Source organism: Caretta caretta, chromosome 12 (genome assembly GCF_965140235.1).
Source record: "Caretta caretta isolate rCarCar2 chromosome 12, rCarCar1.hap1, whole genome shotgun sequence".
In the NCBI taxonomy this organism is placed as follows: domain Eukaryota; kingdom Metazoa; phylum Chordata; order Testudines; family Cheloniidae; genus Caretta; species Caretta caretta.
This window is the reverse complement of record NC_134217.1, coordinates 10,186,437-10,205,103: the sequence shown is the minus strand read 5'-3', so window position 1 is coordinate 10,205,103 and position 18,667 is coordinate 10,186,437. Positions and strand designations below refer to the sequence as shown.

General features: G+C 45.0%; 1 protein-coding gene across 2 annotated transcripts; it reads left to right on the top strand.

Annotated features, from left to right (window-relative positions):
• The first annotated feature begins 1,308 nt into the window (after positions 1 to 1,308).
• On the top strand, positions 1,309 to 15,150 carry OSGIN1 (oxidative stress induced growth inhibitor 1). 2 transcript variants are annotated; one of them, XM_048870600.2, is made up of 6 exons: positions 1,309 to 1,435; positions 7,729 to 7,833; positions 11,795 to 11,931; positions 12,254 to 12,445; positions 12,794 to 12,885; positions 13,666 to 15,150. In XM_048870600.2, exons 2-6 carry the CDS (start codon positions 7,767 to 7,769, stop codon positions 14,681 to 14,683), a joined length of 1,506 nt encoding a protein of 501 aa, XP_048726557.1. In that variant the 5' UTR covers positions 1,309 to 1,435; positions 7,729 to 7,766; the 3' UTR covers positions 14,684 to 15,150. The 2 variants fall into 2 exon arrangements, with proteins under 2 accessions (XP_048726557.1, XP_048726558.1); XM_048870601.2 differs by having other exon boundaries at positions 1,330 to 1,390.
• Positions 15,151 to 18,667: the final 3,517 nt, after the last annotated feature.

The window sequence follows — 18,667 nt, the reverse complement described above, 5'->3', positions numbered from 1 at the left end:
CAGAGCCCACACCCCCAGCACAGAACCCTCACCCCCTCCTGTACCCCAATCCCCTGCCCCAGCCCAGAGCCCCCTCCCACACTCTGAACCTCTCATCTCTGGCCCCACCCCAGAGCCCTCACCCCCTCCTACACTCCAACCCCCTGCCTCAATCCGCAGCCCCCTCCCACACTCCGAATCCGTCGGCCGCAGCCTGAAGCCTCCTCCTGCACTCCAACCTGCTGCTCCAGCCCTGAGCCCCCCCAAACCCAGAGCCCCCTCCTGCACTCCAAACCTCTCATCCCTGCCCCCACCCCAGATACTGCACCGCCAGCCCAGAGCCTTCACACACTCCTGCACCCCAACCTTTTGGCACAGTCCTGAAGCCCTCAAACCCAGAGCCTCCTCCTGCACCCCAAACCCCTCAGTCCCAGCCCCACCCCAGAGACCACACCCCTAGCTGGAGCCCTCACGCCCTCCCAAACGCCTGCCCCAGCCCAGTGAAAGTGAGTGAGGGTGGGGGAGAGCGAGCCACCAAGGAAGGGGGAATGTAGTGAGTGGGGCAGAGCCTTGGGGTAGGGGAGCAGCTTCAGGGAGGGGCCAGGGCTAGGGTGTTTGGTTTTGTGCAATTAGAAAGTTGGCAATCCTAATTGTAAATGGTGGTCTTGAGAGCCTTGGTCTTCACTAGATCGCACAATACCCGCATCAGTTTGGATGAAAAGTTGGACCCCTGGTCTGCCAGTATTTCACTAGGGGGCAGTGGTGTGTATGTAATATGCACTAGCCAGCTTCTTACAATAAAGTGTGGTTGAAATTCAAAATCTCAACCAGAAGGGGAGGACGTTGCAAATCCCCCTTCCCCCTATTTTTGTTGATCAGCTGTAATTACAATACTGCTGACTCTACATAGTCCTAAAAGATCCTTCAGTTTTAATGAAAGCATGCTGTGCTATCCTGCCACCCTTAATTACAGTAATTATTGCTGTGTCAGCTAGGTGTTTTAAATAAGAATAAAACTCCAAACACCACCACAATAAAACTCAGATTAATTTACGCAAGACTCTTAAACTAAAAATAAAAAGGGATTAAATCTACTGAGTGTTGGATTCTTGTCATATGGGAGCAACAGGGGCATAGTTCCTTCCAGGCTGTTTTTCACCATATTTATTTCCTTTATACTATCAACTTAACAGCACAAAGTGACTCTGCATTGTTCGTTCATAAACAGGGTAAGTTAGGTAGTGTTGCTGACTCATGCTTATGAGCCATTTTCCTAGTCCCTCCCACCCAGGCTTCAACCCCACCTCCTTAAACTAGGAACTGGTTGCCTAGTATATTTAACAGCTGCCTTGGAGCTGGGAGCAATATACGGTCAAGATGCATGGGGTGTTCTGCTTCTCTAAAAATACAGGTACTGACACACAGACTTTCCTTCTCATCACCTTCATTTCCTGAGGTAAGAGGACTGTAGATGAATAAAGAAAGCTTTATTAGCCAGGCATGAGTAGCATATTGCTTTCTAGAATGGCACAAGGGAATGCTCTTAGAAAGAAGGTGTCAGCTTAATGAACCACATAACTGGATTGTTCCTCAGTTGTGTCTATGGAATGCTTTGCATTGGAATCACAAGAATAAGACTGACAAGGAGGGTCAGCAAACTTCTGTTGCTGAGAGACAAGCTTTTGAATTTACACAGAGAAGAAATGCAAGCAGAAAGATTCTGTTAAAACTTTAGAAGGATGCAGTAAAGTTTAAACTGCACTCAACTGTTGGAGTTTCAGTATTTTAAAAAAATGAATGACTGAAATCAAATGACATTACAAAAAGCTGCCTATCAAATTAACAGAGAAACAGAAAACAACTGATGGAAACTGCTGTGTTTGTGACAAGTTTGTGTGGCTCCTGTTACACCTGAATCTCACAGAAACACCTGCAAGCTGCTACATTATTTACAGCTGCACTGCCCTTCTTAAAATCTCTCCATGTGTTGTACTGGTCTAGTTTTATGGTTCTTACTTAAGTAAGACTCCTGTGGATGACTCTGGGAGCTTTGGTTGCATCAGGGCAGCAGAACTTGGCTCTCGCTACTAAAGTTGCTCCAGTGTATTGCTAACAGATCACTGCTCACGCACGCGCGCTCTCTCTCTCTTCTTTGGATTTTTAATTCATTTCAGTTGTATTTTCAGGGTGCACTAGAGGTCACACTGGTTTGCTTTACATGAGTGATACCTTTAAGTCCAATGGGAGTACATGTGTAAGGAGAGCAGGATTTGGCCCTAGATGGATAAGTTAGGCACTTCTCCTAGCCAGAACATTACCTAATCAGTGAGACACATTGGTGGTAATGAGGGAGATGGATTCTGGAGCACAGTAATAATAGAACAGAAAGCACTTCCAGATTGGGGCGGGAGGTGGGTTGCAGGGAGAGGAACATTTAAGGTGGAATCCTAAATTAGAAGCCAATACTATGAACGGAATCATTGAGCTGGCTGACTTTGAATACTGGGTGTTGTGTTTTACATAAAGGAAGGTGAAAAGGAAAACAACCTAGTTTCTTCTATTTGACCAGCTTCTTCCCCCATTGCACTTCCATAGCAAGTTCAGTATAAACCCTGGGAAAACTCCCACGCACCTTAGGCACTTGTGCAATGCTGCTGAAGGTGAGTAGGATTTGACCTGCTGTCTGGATTTCAATGGAGGGACTGAGTCCTCTCCATTCTGAGAGTGATCCAAAGATTTTATCTTTGGCTCTAATGGCATGAGAGAATTTTTCCCTCCTGTGTCTTCAGCAGTTTCTAGTCTATATTGAGCTAAATCCTGGTTTCCATTCATGCAAATGAATGGAACACATTTGCAAAGGTGTAAACTGGTGCAGAACCTGGCCCATTGGTGTTAGCTTTCTTATTATAAAACAGGTAATTACTATAAACTATACAGGTGACAGCTGTAAAGCAGGGAGGGAATACTTATTTAATCAATAGAGCTGTGCTAGGATAAGTATTAACTTATTTTCCATCACAGTTGTTTGCATATTACTCTACACAATAAGGAAATGGTATCCAGAGGTATTCGTCACCTAACTTTAGCTAGATGCACAGCAATGAAATTGGCATAAGGAGGTACACTTGGTTTTTATTTTCATCTGTTTTAGTGCTAGTTTTATCCAGTCTGGGTTTGGATCCAAGACATCCCCCCAGTGTAGCCAGTGGTGCTACTCTTGCCAATAACTCTGGGTATAATTCTCATGAATGTCTCCTTCCTTTTACATATCAAAAGCCATAGAAGGGGGAATCGACTTATCGTGGGCAGTCCACAGCTCCTGGGCCTCTGCTGTAGGGGTGGATGACAGCAGAGCAGAACAGCTAGAGGCCAAGGCAACCTGCTACTGATGAAGGCAGAACTACACAGCTGGTTCTGGCCCATCTTGCCCCACCCATGTCCCCTAAAAGAAGCACTTATGCTGCTGCTGAGACTGCTGCTAGATATTATCTTACGCTGTGCTGCCAGTGGCTGGTTCATGGTCCATTGCCCATCTGCAGACAGCATGCGGCCATTTTATCAGCAGTGTTTCTGCAGAGTGTTGGAGAAATACACACGGCTGTCTTTTAGGGACTTTGTATCCCTCCTCTTCCCCCGCTTAATCTAAACAAATTCTAGTCTGAAGGTGCATGGTTAGCTCTGCTAGGAAACCTAACACGGACCTGTATGTTGTGTGGAACAGCCATGGAGTCAGAGCTCCTGCCACTCTTCAGGCGGGCACTACCCAGGTAAAGTGCATTATAATTTATGCTGCCTGAGAGACTATCCTGCTGTATAGAATGGCAGTTCCAACTCCCTGGTCTCACACAGCCACCCCAACTGCTTAGAGCTGAACTCCTGCAATTGCATCTGGGGAGGGGGGAGAGATGTGGCTGTATAGCAGGGAGTTTACCATGTGCCTGTTTCTGATTAGCTCTGGCACATGGCTGGAATGCCTTATCCTTCAGCAGCAGGTAAAGTAGTTGTGAGCGGGAGGGTTGTAACCTGTCTGCATATAGTTTAGTGCTTTTTGTCAAGGCTACAATATGAAACTCTGCCTAGAAGCTGCACAGATAGATGTGAAAAGGAGGGATCAAGAAAGGAAGCGATTTAAAGGCAGAGTGGGAGGGAAGATGCGTCCAGTTAGACAGAAAGTCTCCACAGTTAGATTCCAGGGAAAGTTATTGTTAATTTAGTTTAGAAATTCACCATGCCACAGTCTGTGTATTGGTGCTGCTCAGATCCTAGTATGCCCAGAGGCAACACCAGCTGTCCTGAAATAGTTAAAGTTACGACTGTGTTTTTCTATGACAGTGCTCTATTTATAGAGGACTTAGAACCTGGTTATAAAAACAGGCCCTGGGCTGATAAAAGTCTGAGACTTTACACTTATGTTCCATGATTACTATAGTTAGAACAAGTGATGAGCTGGAGCCGGTTCACGCAAACCGGTTATTAAATTTTGAAACTGGTTTAGAACCGGTTGTTAAAGGGGTTCAGCAAACTCTGGCCTGCAGGCCACATGCAGCCCGCAGGACTGTCCTGTCCGTCCTGCCTGAGCTCTCGGCTGGGGAGGCTCCCCTGAGAATTTCTACTCGCCTGGCAGCCCTGCGGTCCTTCAGCTTCTGGCAGCTCAGCACTGGTTCGAACCCCTCGTGTTTTTTTTTTTTTTGCAAATGCGAAATAACACAAAATTAAATTTGAAAACCTAAGTATAAAAAGGAAAAACTCGCCTTGCAGCAGTGGCTACTGTGGTTCCTGTCCTGCAGGGGTGGGTCTGGCTTCCCACTCTGGCCACTGCAACCTGGTGGCAGAGCGAGCAAGCTGCCCCAAACATAAGTGCTGGAACTAGTGGGGCTAGGGGTGCTACTACACCCCCAATTTGAACTAGTAATAACTCACATACATGGTTTCCGCCTCCCTCCCCGGTAAAAATTGTTCCAACGCCACCTGTCCCGTGAGGCTGGGCCCAGCTCCCTGCTTTGGGCATTGTGACTGGGCACATGGGATTGAAGCATTGCTCAGGTTTGGCCTGGTTGCCCCTCCGTCATGACGAGGCTGGGTCAAACCTGTGCAACACTGGGACCCCGTGTGGCAGGAAGCTGGGCCCAGCCATATGGGATGGGAGCAGCAGGAGCCATCTCTGTGGGGTGAATGCATGGCAGGCTCACTCTGCAATCTCCCCCCCCCAGGGGCTCCCACCTCTCCAGGGGCGGGACTCAACACTCCCTCCACCCCCAGCAAATACAAAATAAAAAGAAATCCCCCCTCCCCATTATAAAAAAAATACAGAAGAATTTCACAGGCTCAAACTAGCTGAGCCTTTCCACAGGATCATCTGGTTCACCGTTTAAATGCTTCATGCTTAACACTCACACACATTTAGTAGGCCGTGATCAAATGTTACTTAATGTCACAATAAATCATTTCATTTCTTTCACCCATAAATTAATAACAGTTAAAGGCCAATAGATATCATTAGAGTTTTGATGCAGAAATATAGATCTCTATGTGCTAATTCCTAATGACCAGGTAAGCATGGACTCTTTGGCATCACTCATTTCCAGGTGGTGGAATGCTGTCAAAAGAAACGGTACAAAGCAAAAAGTAGCCAGGACTTGATTCCAGAAGATCCATGATGCTTTTGTTTGTTCAGATGGGAGATGTTACTGGCTAAAACTGCATGTTTGTCTATTTTTTTCCCTTGCATGAAAACACTGGCTATTTTGTGAACACCACCCACCAGTGTAACCTTCTTCAAAAAGTTAGTGAAATGCCTACTTTTTGACTTTACCAGTGCCAAAGCTGTCTTGCTTCTTGCCATTGGTCTATCTACCTATTGCATTTAATAACTGGTTTTTGATGCCCAGAAGTAAGATATTAACTTCCCTTCATCTTTCATGCAACATGGCTGAAATTCACTTTTGTGCAGATCTTTACCAGAAAGACTATACACAATGTACATAGGCCTTGCACTTTCTCTCTGCTCAGGGGTGAATTTTACCCTTTTGGAATAGTTACCATCTTCTGTTCCACAGCTGGCTACATTTCAGAGGCAAGTTACTCCAACACACAGAATATGTGAGAATTAGCAACATGAATTGAGATCCTGCCAGAGGAAAGGCAGTAGGTAAAAGACTAATTGCAGTTCATTTATGGCAAAGGGATATATTGTACAGTACAGGAGTATCAGCGTCTCAAAGACTATATTCAGAAAACCTGATTACTAGATTTTTTTTTTTGAACTTCAAGGTAAAATTTGTGTGGCTTCTCATGCAATCTGCTGGCAATTTAGTAGATTCTTGCATTAAGTAGTGAAGTACACTTCAGTTTAACTGAACGGCTGCACAGTTGGATGACATTTGTGGTGAGAGGATTATGTCAAACATTATGACCTGCCAAGCTTGTTTGGGAATGTATAGCACACTTACCAAAGATCTTTCTACACTCAATGAAAAGACGAGAATGCCCTGCTGAGCCAAGTCATTCCATTCAACAGATTCTGATAGGTTTTCAAAATTATGACCGTGTTAATTTAATTTCATTTTCTGGAGGCTAGCTGAAGATTTCTATTGAGAATGTTTGTTTGTCTAGACTTAGTAACAACAGAGAATTCGTAACCCTTTCTGGACTCAGTGGATTAGCAGCACTGAAAGTACAGATGAATAATACAAATTCATTCAAACAACTTTGGAATTATTTATTTACGGTGGGAAAGTCACTGCAGCCTCAAGATAGCAGTGAGTTAGGTGTGGCTAGCTTGCACTTAGCGTACATGCCTGGTCACTGTGCTGCTGAATTAAAATTGACAAGGGACAGGACAGGTAAGGGTTTACCAACCCGTCTCACTCCTATTCTCCTACTCAGTTGCTAGGAGATTGGATGATAGGTTTGTTATTTGTCACTGGATGGCTTAACAAGCTCTGATTCAGAACTCTACATATACATGGGATCTCAGTGTTGTTAAGGACCTATGTCAGATTAACAGATGGACATAAATAGTTTGTCACTCCATGAATGTGACAGTAACACCTCTCATTGCAAGAGAACAAGGATATTGCTTTTAAAAAAACTTGTTAACAACTGCACCCAGTGGTTTAGTGCTTTAGCAGTTCAAATTACTCAAACCTTTAGCAACGTGATGGGGCATTTTTTTTGAAAATGATGCCAACAGCTTTCAAGTCTTCAAGCAGAAGTTTAGACTCAGATGCAAACTCCAACGCTCCATGAATGTGCAAATTTCTCTAAAAAGACAAATGTCACAAGAACCTCCTTGAAGAAATATGTTGGGTTAGCACAAACAGCTTGGAAAATTACCAAATGGCCCTTAAAGTCACTGTAACAAGAACTTAGCCCATGATATGTAGTCTTCATAGGAGAAGGGAAAATCTTCCCATGACCCATCTGCAACGTTCCCTGTTGTTTGAGTCCTTGGCCTGTCTTGAGTAGAGGCTGGCAGTTGTGTCATGTGGACCAAAAATGTCCATGAAGGACTAAAATAAGGACATCTTTTTTTTGTTTAAGGTCAAATCCTAATTATGCCATAGGTTTCCAATACAAAATTTACACCTATACTGTATGGGAGCTGAAATTGAACTCCATTGTATGTAAAATGAGTGATAATATTTTAGATCAGCTGCTACCGAGGGCTATGAAGAGGAGAGAGTATTTGTTGTTTTTTTTTTTTAATAAAAAAAAAGAGTTAATGGTTGTGCTTTTTTGTCATTACAGGTAGATTTTTCTGGTCCTGAATCCTTTCAGATGTGAAGATGTATCCAGTGTTGAACAAAGTCCCAAACAAAAGTTATTCCAAACCACTTCCCATTGTTGTTATAGGTAAGTAATATTTTGGCAATGTAATCCGTGTTCTCCAGTGCGGTAGTCTTACTAAGACCTATTATATCTGACATCCTCATGCATTGTTCCAAAAGCTGTAATTAAATCTAGAAATGTTCTGGGAATGATATCCCCTCAGTTTTTGCTACAGTCAAGAAAGGATAATTTGGCTTAAGAAAATAAGAATATCAATGATCATTTATTACTGTTTTAAAACAGAATTGTCTGACCTTTAGGACATTCGGTTGAGCCTGTTTGTTTGTCTCATGGGTGTTTTGGAGCGGTTTGAAATTATTGTATTGTGACTTTCACCTGGCAAGGAGTCAACTAGTGTTTAATTTTGTGAAGTTTAGTGTTTGAGTGTATGTGTTTAGGGCAGGAGTGAGCAAACTTTTTGGCCTGAGGGCCGCATCGAGTTTCTGAAATTGTATGGAGGGCCGGTTAGGGGAGGCTGTGCCTCCCCAAACAGCCAGGCATTGCCCAGCCCCCACCCCCTATTCGACCCCTCCGCCCTGCTTCTTGTCCCCTGACCGCCCCCAGAGCCCCTACCCTATCCAACCTCCCCTCTCCTTCCTGACTGTCCCCTGTGACCCCTGCCCCATCCAACCACCCCTTCTCCCTGATCGCCCCTGGACCCACCGCCCCTAACTGCCCACTGCTGCCCCATCCAACCCCCCTCTCCTTTCAACCCCTTTGTTCCCCACCCTCTGACTGCCCTGACCCCTATCCACACCCCTAGCCCCTGAGCACACCCCCCCCCCCCAAACTCCCCTGCCCTCCCTCCCCCCTTACCGCGCTGCCTGGAGCCCTGGGTCAGGCCAGGCTCTGTAGCTGCACTGCCCCGCCCCAGGAGCTCAGAGCCCCACTGCCCAGAGCCTGGCGCTGTGAGCCGAGGCTGAGGGGAAGGGGGAACGGGGGGGAGGGGCTGGGGGCGAGCCTCCCAGGCCAGGAGCTCCGGCTGGGCAGGACGGTCCTGCAAGCCGGATGTGGCCCGCGGGTCGTAGTTTGCCCACCTCTGGTTTAGGGTCTGATCCAAAGCTACTGAAGTCTCTGAGACTCTTTACATGGAGATCGATGGGGTTTGGTTCAGGTTTACACAGTGAAAAATATGTGTAGTAGTTTAATTTTTAAAACAGCTGTTTGTAGGAATGCAAAAGTTATGCTTCTCTTCACAGTTTTAGAAAGCCAGTTAGTTTGATGTTTGGTGAGTGAATCAGGAACAGGAACTTCTTGTTTGCAAATGCCCTCTTGAGGTTAGTTAGACACGCTCACTCTTCATATCAGATGTGTCACTGACGTGATCAGCTATGACCAAGCAGAGGCTTCTCTGGCATAAAGGAGTCCTTCCCTTTTCACTCAAGCTTGTGCTTAGGTGCCTTCCTAAATTAAGACATGAGCCCCATTGACTTTCCTGGGAGTCAATGTGCTTCAATGCTTTGCTAGTGCTGGGCTTGTTACATGCCCACCATCTAAACCAGGGCGAAATTCTCCCCAGTGGAGTGAGCCCGTACAAGGTTTATGCACCACAAAAGTTCCACTTAATCCTTTGTATAGTAGTTTTGTGAGGTGGACACTTGTCCCAGGGGGCTGAATCCTGAGAGGCATTCTTAGACAGACAATTGAGAAGCTTGTTTTTCTTGGGATGGGATTGGTAAATTCTTGGTACTACCTTTTTAAAAGGGTCCAATTCCAAAACAAGTTTAACTTAAAGACCACTCTGAGTGTTACCAGTGCAGAGATTTCGCCCCCTGCACGGGAGAAGGGAGGCTCTGGTTTTCTGAGCAGCTCCAGGAACATTGCCAGCTGGAGATCCCTGGAGAGTACTCCAGGGGTTGTCTATACTGGCTCTGTGACAGCTGAGAGCTCCCTCGTGCCAGGGCAGTCAGTTGATCAGATCCAACTGCTGTCTGGTTCCTTGTGCCATTGAAGTGGCATGAAGGGACACAAAGGCAGGAGTGTATCTGGCCTACTTTATGGGACTTAAAGATTCATATTTATAACTGCAGCTTTGTCCATAACTCCGCCTCATGTAACCAGATGTTTAAATACTGGACAGGAACTCTGATGTAACCCCAACAACAAAAGAGCAAGTTAAGGATGACTTATATCCTGGTTCTGTTTCAAGTTAATTATTGGGGTTTTATTTCCATCATTATTTACACTTGGCTTTTTCTCTAATCTAAGTGAGAACAGTGTTAGGAATAGAATTGAGAAGTGGCCTTTGCTCCCTGCAGTTCATTGCTCCCAGAGCAGGGATTATGTCCACAATGCTATGAAAGTGCACACAGAATGTTACAGGCTGCTGAGTCACCCTGACTGGTTTTCTGACACTGCATTATGTAATGGTGGTTAGTCATATACTAAAGAGCAACAAAGCTTTGAGCTGTAGAGGCTGACAGCTAGTTATATAGACACTGTAAAATATTAAACATATTGGAAAACAGCCACGTGAAAACTTTCCACACACTACTCCACTGTACACTGACATAGAGTATGTATATTCGCTTCTGAAGCCAGTTGTTGGGTGGTCAGTAGGAAAATTTTAGCCATCCAGCTATTTGTTCAAAGTGTCATATTTTGAGGGGTGGTGGTGGTGGGGGAGGGAGAGCTCTTTGCCCAACCTCCAGCTCACTGCCTCCTTCCAGTGAATAGAAGGAGAGAGAACAAAGACAGGAGAGAACTAAACCTATAGGGCTGATTGGAGACCTACTGTAATCAATAGCAACTCCATTAGCTTCAGTTAAATCAATCAGTCAACAGGTTAGAGAGCGTCCAAATTTAAGGTGAGAAATTTGGCCAGTTTCAGAACAGGGTCTTCTGCAGAATCAGTGACCAGTATCCCAGTGACTAGAGAATTGGCATATGAGACATTGTGTGCCCACCCCCTGCTCTACATATCTTCTGTCACATAGTGGTAACTGGGAAGAGTCCAGGTCTGAATTCCTTGGCCCTATGAGGTAATACCTTGAAGTGAGCAATAAAGATCCTACATCTCTTCCTAATAACCTACTTGCTTCAAAATGACTGTAGACAGTGGCGTTGAGTAGTAGGCACCAAGGACTTGATCCTGCTGTCTGATGTACAGCAGCACCACCTCAGATCTCAGATATTCGCTATCCCACGTGAATGCACATCATAGCAGTGTCTGATTTTTCCTTCAAGATTATGAAGTGATGCAAGTTGCATTTAGGCAGGAAAGAATGAAGCCTTAACTCTTCTGGGGTTTGAGCCCCCCCTTCCATCCATATACAAATCATTCTGACTCAGGTCAGCAAGCACTCAAGACGTGGGAATTAGGACCCTGCTAGGGGGTGGGTCAGAGCCGGATTCCAGCTGTGGCTTGGGTCCTGTCGTTTTACAGTGTGGACTAGGGTCAAGCTGTAGACCTGAGTCAGAAGCACAGCTGCGATCTGGGTGCAGCAATTGTAAACCCAGGTTTACAATGCAGTGTGAGTGCTCAAACACAGGCTTGGAAACAGAGTCCACAAGTGTGGGTCCCACAGCTCTGGGTGTAGTGTGCAGTGTGTGGATGTACCCTCAAAGTCCAAGAGCAGGTTTAATTCCTGAACATCATCCTTTGAAAAATGCAGCTCTCTTCCGAGCCTGCTACTTTGCCAGTGTTTGACAAAACCCCAGCTTATTAGTGTCAGTAGCACTAAGAGGTCCCAACTGGGATCAGGGTTCCAGGGTGCTAGGCTTTGTACGTAGACCTTGTAAGAAACAGCCCCTGCCCTGAACAGCTTATAATACAAATAGATATGACAGACAAAAAGGGAAACAGAGAAGTGAAGTGATTTCTCCAAGGCCATGCAGCAGAACCATGGTTGACTTGAGACTAGAACCCAGTTCTCCTGAGTCGAAATCTATCCACTGGACCATACTGCATATCTGGTAAGATGCTTTAAAAGGACTATTGTTCCAACCACAGTGATGCAATATTAATTTAATTGTGTTTGTTCAGGGAATGGTCCTTCAGGAATTTGCCTTTCCTACCTGCTGTCTGGTTATATCCCTTACATCAAAAGGGGCTCTGTTCATCCTCATCCTATCCTACAGAGGAAACTAGAGGAAACACCAGAAGTCTCCATTATAGACCAGGTTTGTATCAAATGAATTTGCCTTTTACCAGGAAGAAGTAGATGGAACACATCACCACCATCATATGCCCAGAGCATGCTGACAACAGAAGCCTTAAGCATGGGTTAATTTGTTTCCCAAATCATGATGGTATATAGGGCCAGCACAAGGGCTGTGCGCTGCTCAAATCATCCAGACCGGGCTTATGTGCCATATCGGACTTATTCTGACTAAGAGACGTTCAGCTCTACTGAGCACCTAATGATATTACATTACTGCTGCATTTTGAGGTGATATCATGTGTTCTATGATGCAGGCTCTAAGTATCTGCCTTGTCTTTTAGGATCTGGAGTACCTGTCTGAAGGTTTGGAGGGACGATCCCAGAGCCCCGTGGCTCTTCTTTTTGACACTCTGCTGCGTCCCGATACAGACTTTGGTGGAACTGCAGAATCTGTCCTCACTTGGTGGCACAAGACCAACAGAGCCATTCCCCATCTGGTCCTTGGCAGAAACCCTCCTGGGGGTGCCTGGCATGTATGTAGACATGAATGCTTAACTTTATGAAATATGTATTACACAATAGTCAGTATCATGATTAAAGATGTAAAGGGCTGAACAAGCTAATCAGCTAGACAACCAGGATCCAGCAGGGCTCTGCTTTTACACCCACCAAAAAGTGAGCTGGTTTGAATGTGCAGGAGAGATTTGCCCTCCCAGCCTACTACTGCCGTTTGTTCCATCCAAACATCTGGATCAGCCGAGGTCCCTTGGTGACACTAAAGCTTGATTTACTGGAACTTAACAGAACAGTGTTCTTGTTCCATTAGTGCTTATTCCCTTTCATTTTCAGTTGCTTAACTCATTCGGTGTTTGTTCTTGCAGTTTATTGAGGGATCTACGATCACTTTGAGCCAAGGGGAATGGATGGGACTTCCAGACCTTCAGCTCAAAGACTGGATGAGGAAAAAGAGGAGGTGAGGAGACTGATGTGACATTGCCCAAATAGCCAAAGGATTTTTGGGCAAATAAGTAATTTGGTATGAAGTCCAGCTGGCTACCTATTATGGCCAGTTTCAGTGAGTCGAAGAAATCCCCAAGAAAAATCTATTTGGTACTCAGTGCTGGTGGTATAAATTCAGAGTAACTCCATGGACCGCAGAGCAGTTAGTTCTGAATGTACACTGGGGTAACAGATCAGCATGTGGCCAGCAGTTACATTTAAAAATCTGAATTAATAGGTGTGGAAACCATAATTTTGGGATAGTGTAGCCCATTTATATATTGTCCCACATTTACAAGTATTCTAATCAGACAGATGTACAGTGGGACAGAAAGTACAGTGTAATCATTCAGATGTTAGATTTCAAATACTTAGGCTACTTTTGCTATTGTTAGAATGTACATGCTATAAACCTAGGTCTGGAAAAGCTCACGAGAAAAAAATAAATTGGAAGTGATAGGGAGGGTAGTAAAGGAGTAAATATGTTGCTAAAGTTTTTGTGGGGTTTTCATATCCAACCGTATTGCCTCTTCCAATTATTTCTGATAGTGAGCCCAACTGTTCAGACTTGTGTATTAGGAGTAATTCCACTGAAATCAATTGGATTGCTCTGGGGTAAAACTAGCAAGGAAGAGAATGCAGGCCCAGTTTCTCCATTAGTGCCAGGATAGATAGCCCTTCAGTACATGCAACTGAGGAGGGAGAAGCCTCTGAATTTCACTGTTCAACCATCATTTATAATATCCTGTTACAGGGGCCTCAGGAATAACAGAGCCACAGCAGAAGACATTGCTCAGTATTACCAACATTATGTGGCAAAGAAAGGGCTGCAGAAGAACTTTATCTGTGGGAGTGTTGTGACATCTGTGAGGAAAGTGAGCCCAGATGTAAGCTCCAGCTATGCACAGCAGGATTCTGAGGGGAACAGTGACTCCTTCTGGGATTTCCCCGAGAAAGAGAAGGAAGATGACCCGATTGCTAGTGGAAATCTTTTCCAGGTGGATGGATTCATCAAAAACATTAATGGTGGTCAGCAACCCTTCTCCATCTATGCAGAGAATGTGGTTTTAGCCACTGGAACATATGACAGTCCAACCAACCTTGGAGTTAATGGAGAGAACCTTCCTTTTGTCCATCACAAACTCTCTGCCCTTGAAGAAGCAGTGAAGAACAAGAAGGTTAGCATGACATCAGATCCAGTCTTGATTGTAGGTGCCGGGCTGACAGCTGCTGATGCAATTCTCTTTGCTCACCATTGCAACATCCCAGTGATCCACGCCTTTCGCAGAAGGGTCAACGATCCAGGTCTCATCTTCAATCAGCTCCCCAAAATGATGTATCCAGAGTACCACAAAGTCCACCAGATGATGAAAGAACAGTCAGTTGCTTGTCCCGGGCCATATGAATGTTATATCAGCCTTCCTGAACATCATGTCCTGTCCTTCAGAGAGGACAAGAAGTGTGTCTTCCAGGATAAGAGCGGTCACCAGAAAATCTTTAACATTTCTATGGCTTTTGTTCTCATTGGCTCAAACCCCAACCTCTCCTTCCTACCAAATAATGGCATTGACTTGGCAATTGACAGTGAGCAGCCAGTCAACTCCAAGAGGAACCCCATCGACGTTGACCCATTCACCTACCAATGTGTTCAGGAGAAAGGGCTTTATGCTGTGGGGCCATTAGCTGGGGACAACTTTGTGCGTTTTGTGCAGGGAGGGGCTCTGGCTGTTGCCAGCTCTCTGTTAAAAAAAGCAAACAAAAATCCTCCTTAACAAACAAATTGCCCTAAGCCAAAAGCGTTCAAACGGGTGATTCCTACTCTCTTTGAGAAGTAAGGCATTTGATATGTGCACTTTCCCCTGCAGTACTCTCCAGGGCAGTTCAGAGTGACCAAACTCTCAGTGGGTTCATTTGGGAATGATAAATCAGCAAGTACATGGTTTGGGATTTAGATCTCAATGTTGCCAACATTTGTGCCTTGCTGAAAGGTTGAATTCAGGTGCAACCAAGGGAATAGCCCCATCTCTGCAGAGCTTTGCACTAAGGGAATGGGGAACTTGCATCCTAGCTTCGAATAGCTGGGGGCAAAGCCGCAATCACTTCACCATATAAATGTCTTGCAGGCTGCAGCTGGTTGAAAAGAGTTCTCATCCTTTCTTGGTGGCCATATTGGCAAGTCCTGTGTTTAGTTAGTCTTTTTCAAATGTTACTGGGTAAATACAGGCAATACTACACAACACACAGTTGTTGCTGTTTCATGCGCTTATGTGGCACACTCTACGCTGTTCTTGCGATGCAAAAGTCCATTGAAAGCTGTGCTGCAAGTGTTCTGTGCACCTAAACCAGAATTCTGCCATTAGAAATGGTCACAAAAGCGTTGCCTAAAGGGCTGCTGTAGCAGTCCTCTTCTCCTGCAAGGAGCACCAGCACCATGTTCTGTGTGTCCTATCTTTGGATGCAGCACACTTGTGTATCTGTCTTTTTTGGAAGACTCCTTTTCAAATAATGGTACAAACGTACTCCTGTTGAGTGCACAATCTTTAAAGAGCTAGAAGGCAGAATGATAGAGTGTAACAGTGCTGCATTCTTAGAGACCTCTTTAGGGACACCAAAACCAAAGTATAAAGAGGAATTATCCTTGGTTGGTGGGAACTGATTAATACTCCAAATTCATCCTGCTCAGTGGAATTGAATGTTTGTTTTTTCTTTGGGAAGCTTTACATTACATATTGCAGTATGGATTCCCAATATAGGATTACTTCAGGAAACGGGTTCTGTAAATCAGAAATGGCATTCCACAAATTGTTCTTGAAAGAGAAGAATTGCACAATTGCTTTTAGTTGTTAAATTGCTTTAGTCTATTTACTTCATTACGAAAAATTCAAATATAGAAGAGATCCTAGATTAATACTGGAAGAAAATATTCACTATAGATTTCTGGATAACTGTGTAACAAGATCTACCTGCATTTGAACAATGGCCCTGATCCTGCAAGGCCCCTGTATATGAACTTCAATGGGAGTTCCACATGCAGAGAGACTACTGTGTTCTCCATATAAGGCCTGACTCTGCTCCGCTTAGTGGGGCAAAACTGCCGTTGACACAGCAAGATGTGCAGAATGAGGCCCAAAGAGGCCACTTTACTGTGTGTGGAAGTTGATGTGCGCAATCCTTTCACATAGCTGCTGACCTGGAATAGTCAGCCACTTCACTAAGTGCATACAATGCCAGCAAGTCTTTCAGAAAAGTTCCGCACACAGAGAAAGTGTTAGTTTGTAACTGCCTGGTCCCAGAAGTTTTTAAGCAAGGCAGGTGTAAGGAACACATCTGGCCTTTGTGTTGCTGCTGTGTCTTAGCAATGTTGTACAGCACTCTGGAAACTAACTAACTGTTTTTGTATTTTCTAAGTTAGCTGTATGTATTTTATATGTGGAACAAGTTTAAATAAAATTTCAAACTTATTCCAGGTGAATTCATTTATTTGAGCTGTAGCTGAATCAGTGACCAAGGTGGCATGACCTATAAGTCAGGAGTTATGCGAACCATTCATCACAAGGATTACTGGTAGGGTCCAGGAAATTACTAAAGAGGATTTACAAACTACAAATAATTAAAAGGGAAGCACTGCTCTTGGTGATTTGACTTTGAGTCTCCCTTGGTCAGATGAGATGAAAAGCAACAAATGGAGAAGGTATTGATTTTCATAAGGTTATAAAGAACCCTGAAAAGAAGGCAAGCCAGATCTTACCCCTGTGTCAGCCCAGTAAGCCAGCTGTGAACAAAGGAGTTTTGCAGGAGTCTAGCAGACACGGAATCCCTCGCCCGCTTAAAGCTTGACTAGCTGCTTAGTGACCATTACTAGTCCCATCTTGGGTTTACCAGTGCATGTATTGATTCACTGGTCCCGTCACACTCTACCCAGTTTGCCCTACGGCAGACCTCTGTGGCTGGGGTGGAGGGAGTCCCCACAGAGCACAGCATGTGGGCTTCCCACACCTTGCTCCCAACCACACATGGATGACCTGCACTTTTGCTGCTACTTTCAGGGCCTTCTACAAATCAATTTCCACAAATAGATAGTGGTGGGGGGTGTGGGTGTCTCATTCTCCACTTCAATGAAGTCTGTGGAAATGGACAGGGGAGCTGAGAGCCATGGAACCAAACTATAAACCCTGTATATGATAACCATTTCAAGCTAGGGGGTGCGACAGCACCCCTAATTCCAGCACATATGGAAATAGGATGCACAGAAACTCAGAGTATCAAGGATTAACATTGTACACCTATCTTCCACAAAGGTATAGTACAAGTAAACAACACTGTATCCTGTCAGGGTTCCTTCCCCACTCTGAACTCTAGGGTACAGATGTGGGGACCCACATGAAAGACCCCCTAAACTTATTCTTACCAGCTTAGGTTAAAAACTTCCCCAAGGTACAAACTTTGCCTTGTCCTTGAACAGTATGCTGCCACCACCAAGCGTTTTAAACAAAGAACAGGGGAAGAGCCCACTTGGAGATGTCTTCCCCCAAAATATCCTCCCCAAGTCCTACACACCCCCTTTCCTGGGGAGGCTTGAGAACAATATCCTAACCAATTGGTTACAAAAGCATCAAAGACCCAAACCCCTGGATCTTGGAACAATGGAAAAATCAATCAGGTTCTTAAAAGAAGGATTTTATTAAAAAAGAAAAGTAAAAATCATCTCTGTAAAATCAGGATGGAAAATACTTTACAGGATATTCAGATTCAAAACACAGAGGATCCTCCTCTGGGCAAAACCTTAAAGTTACAGAAAACAGGAATAAACCTCCCTCTTAACACAGGGAAAATTCACATAAAACAAAAGATAAACTAATCCGCCTTGCCTGGCTTACCTAATACTGGTTGCAATATTGGAGACTTGGATTAGGATGGGTTGGAGAAGATGGATTTCTGTCTGGCTTCTCTCAGTCCTAAGAGAGAACAAAGACCACAAACAAAAGCCTCTTTTCTCTCTCCTCTCCCCCACCTCCAAGATTTGAAAGTATCTCGTCCCCTTATTGGTTCTTTGGGTCAGGTGCCAGCCAAGTTAGCGGAGCTTCTTAACCCTATACAGGTAACGGGATGTTGCCGCTGGCCAGGAGGGACTTTCTAGCACTGTATACAGACAGGGGGTTACCCTTCCCTTTATATTTATGACCTATCCCAATTAATGTGTATGGGGCAGAAGGCTCAAGGGTCCTGATGTACCACAGGGCCCAACCCCCACTGGTCCCCAGGGATTTGTGGGGGCCCAAGGCCATCTGTGTATTGGTGTCTCTGCATTTGCCCCTGGAGACCCTGACAGCATAGCTCTGATGAGATTGCACTGGTACAGCATATTCCCCACCCCCTACTATGGTTTCTTCTGGCATCCTCCTTAATAGCTATTCTTACCGTGCAGGGTATTCTATGAGGCAGGTAATAGAGCCGTAGTCTATGCTTCCTTTTTTGGGCAGTTTCTGTGGGTCATGGCCAAGGAAGTGATAAGTATCTCTTCTGCCCAAGCCACTGCTCCCCGAGTCCCTTGCTCTTCACCCTGCACAGATCAGTAGAGAGGCCTGGGCAGTGTCTAGATGAAAGAGGCCAGAGCCTCAGAGCCCTGCTCTGCTGGGAGGAAGGTCCATGCACACTCCCTCGCTGGCTTCTGGAGCCTTTGAATAATTTGACTGTCCTGTCATTGGTTCCTGGCTTCACTTGAATTTCATTGTCTGCACAGAGGTCACAGTGCTGTA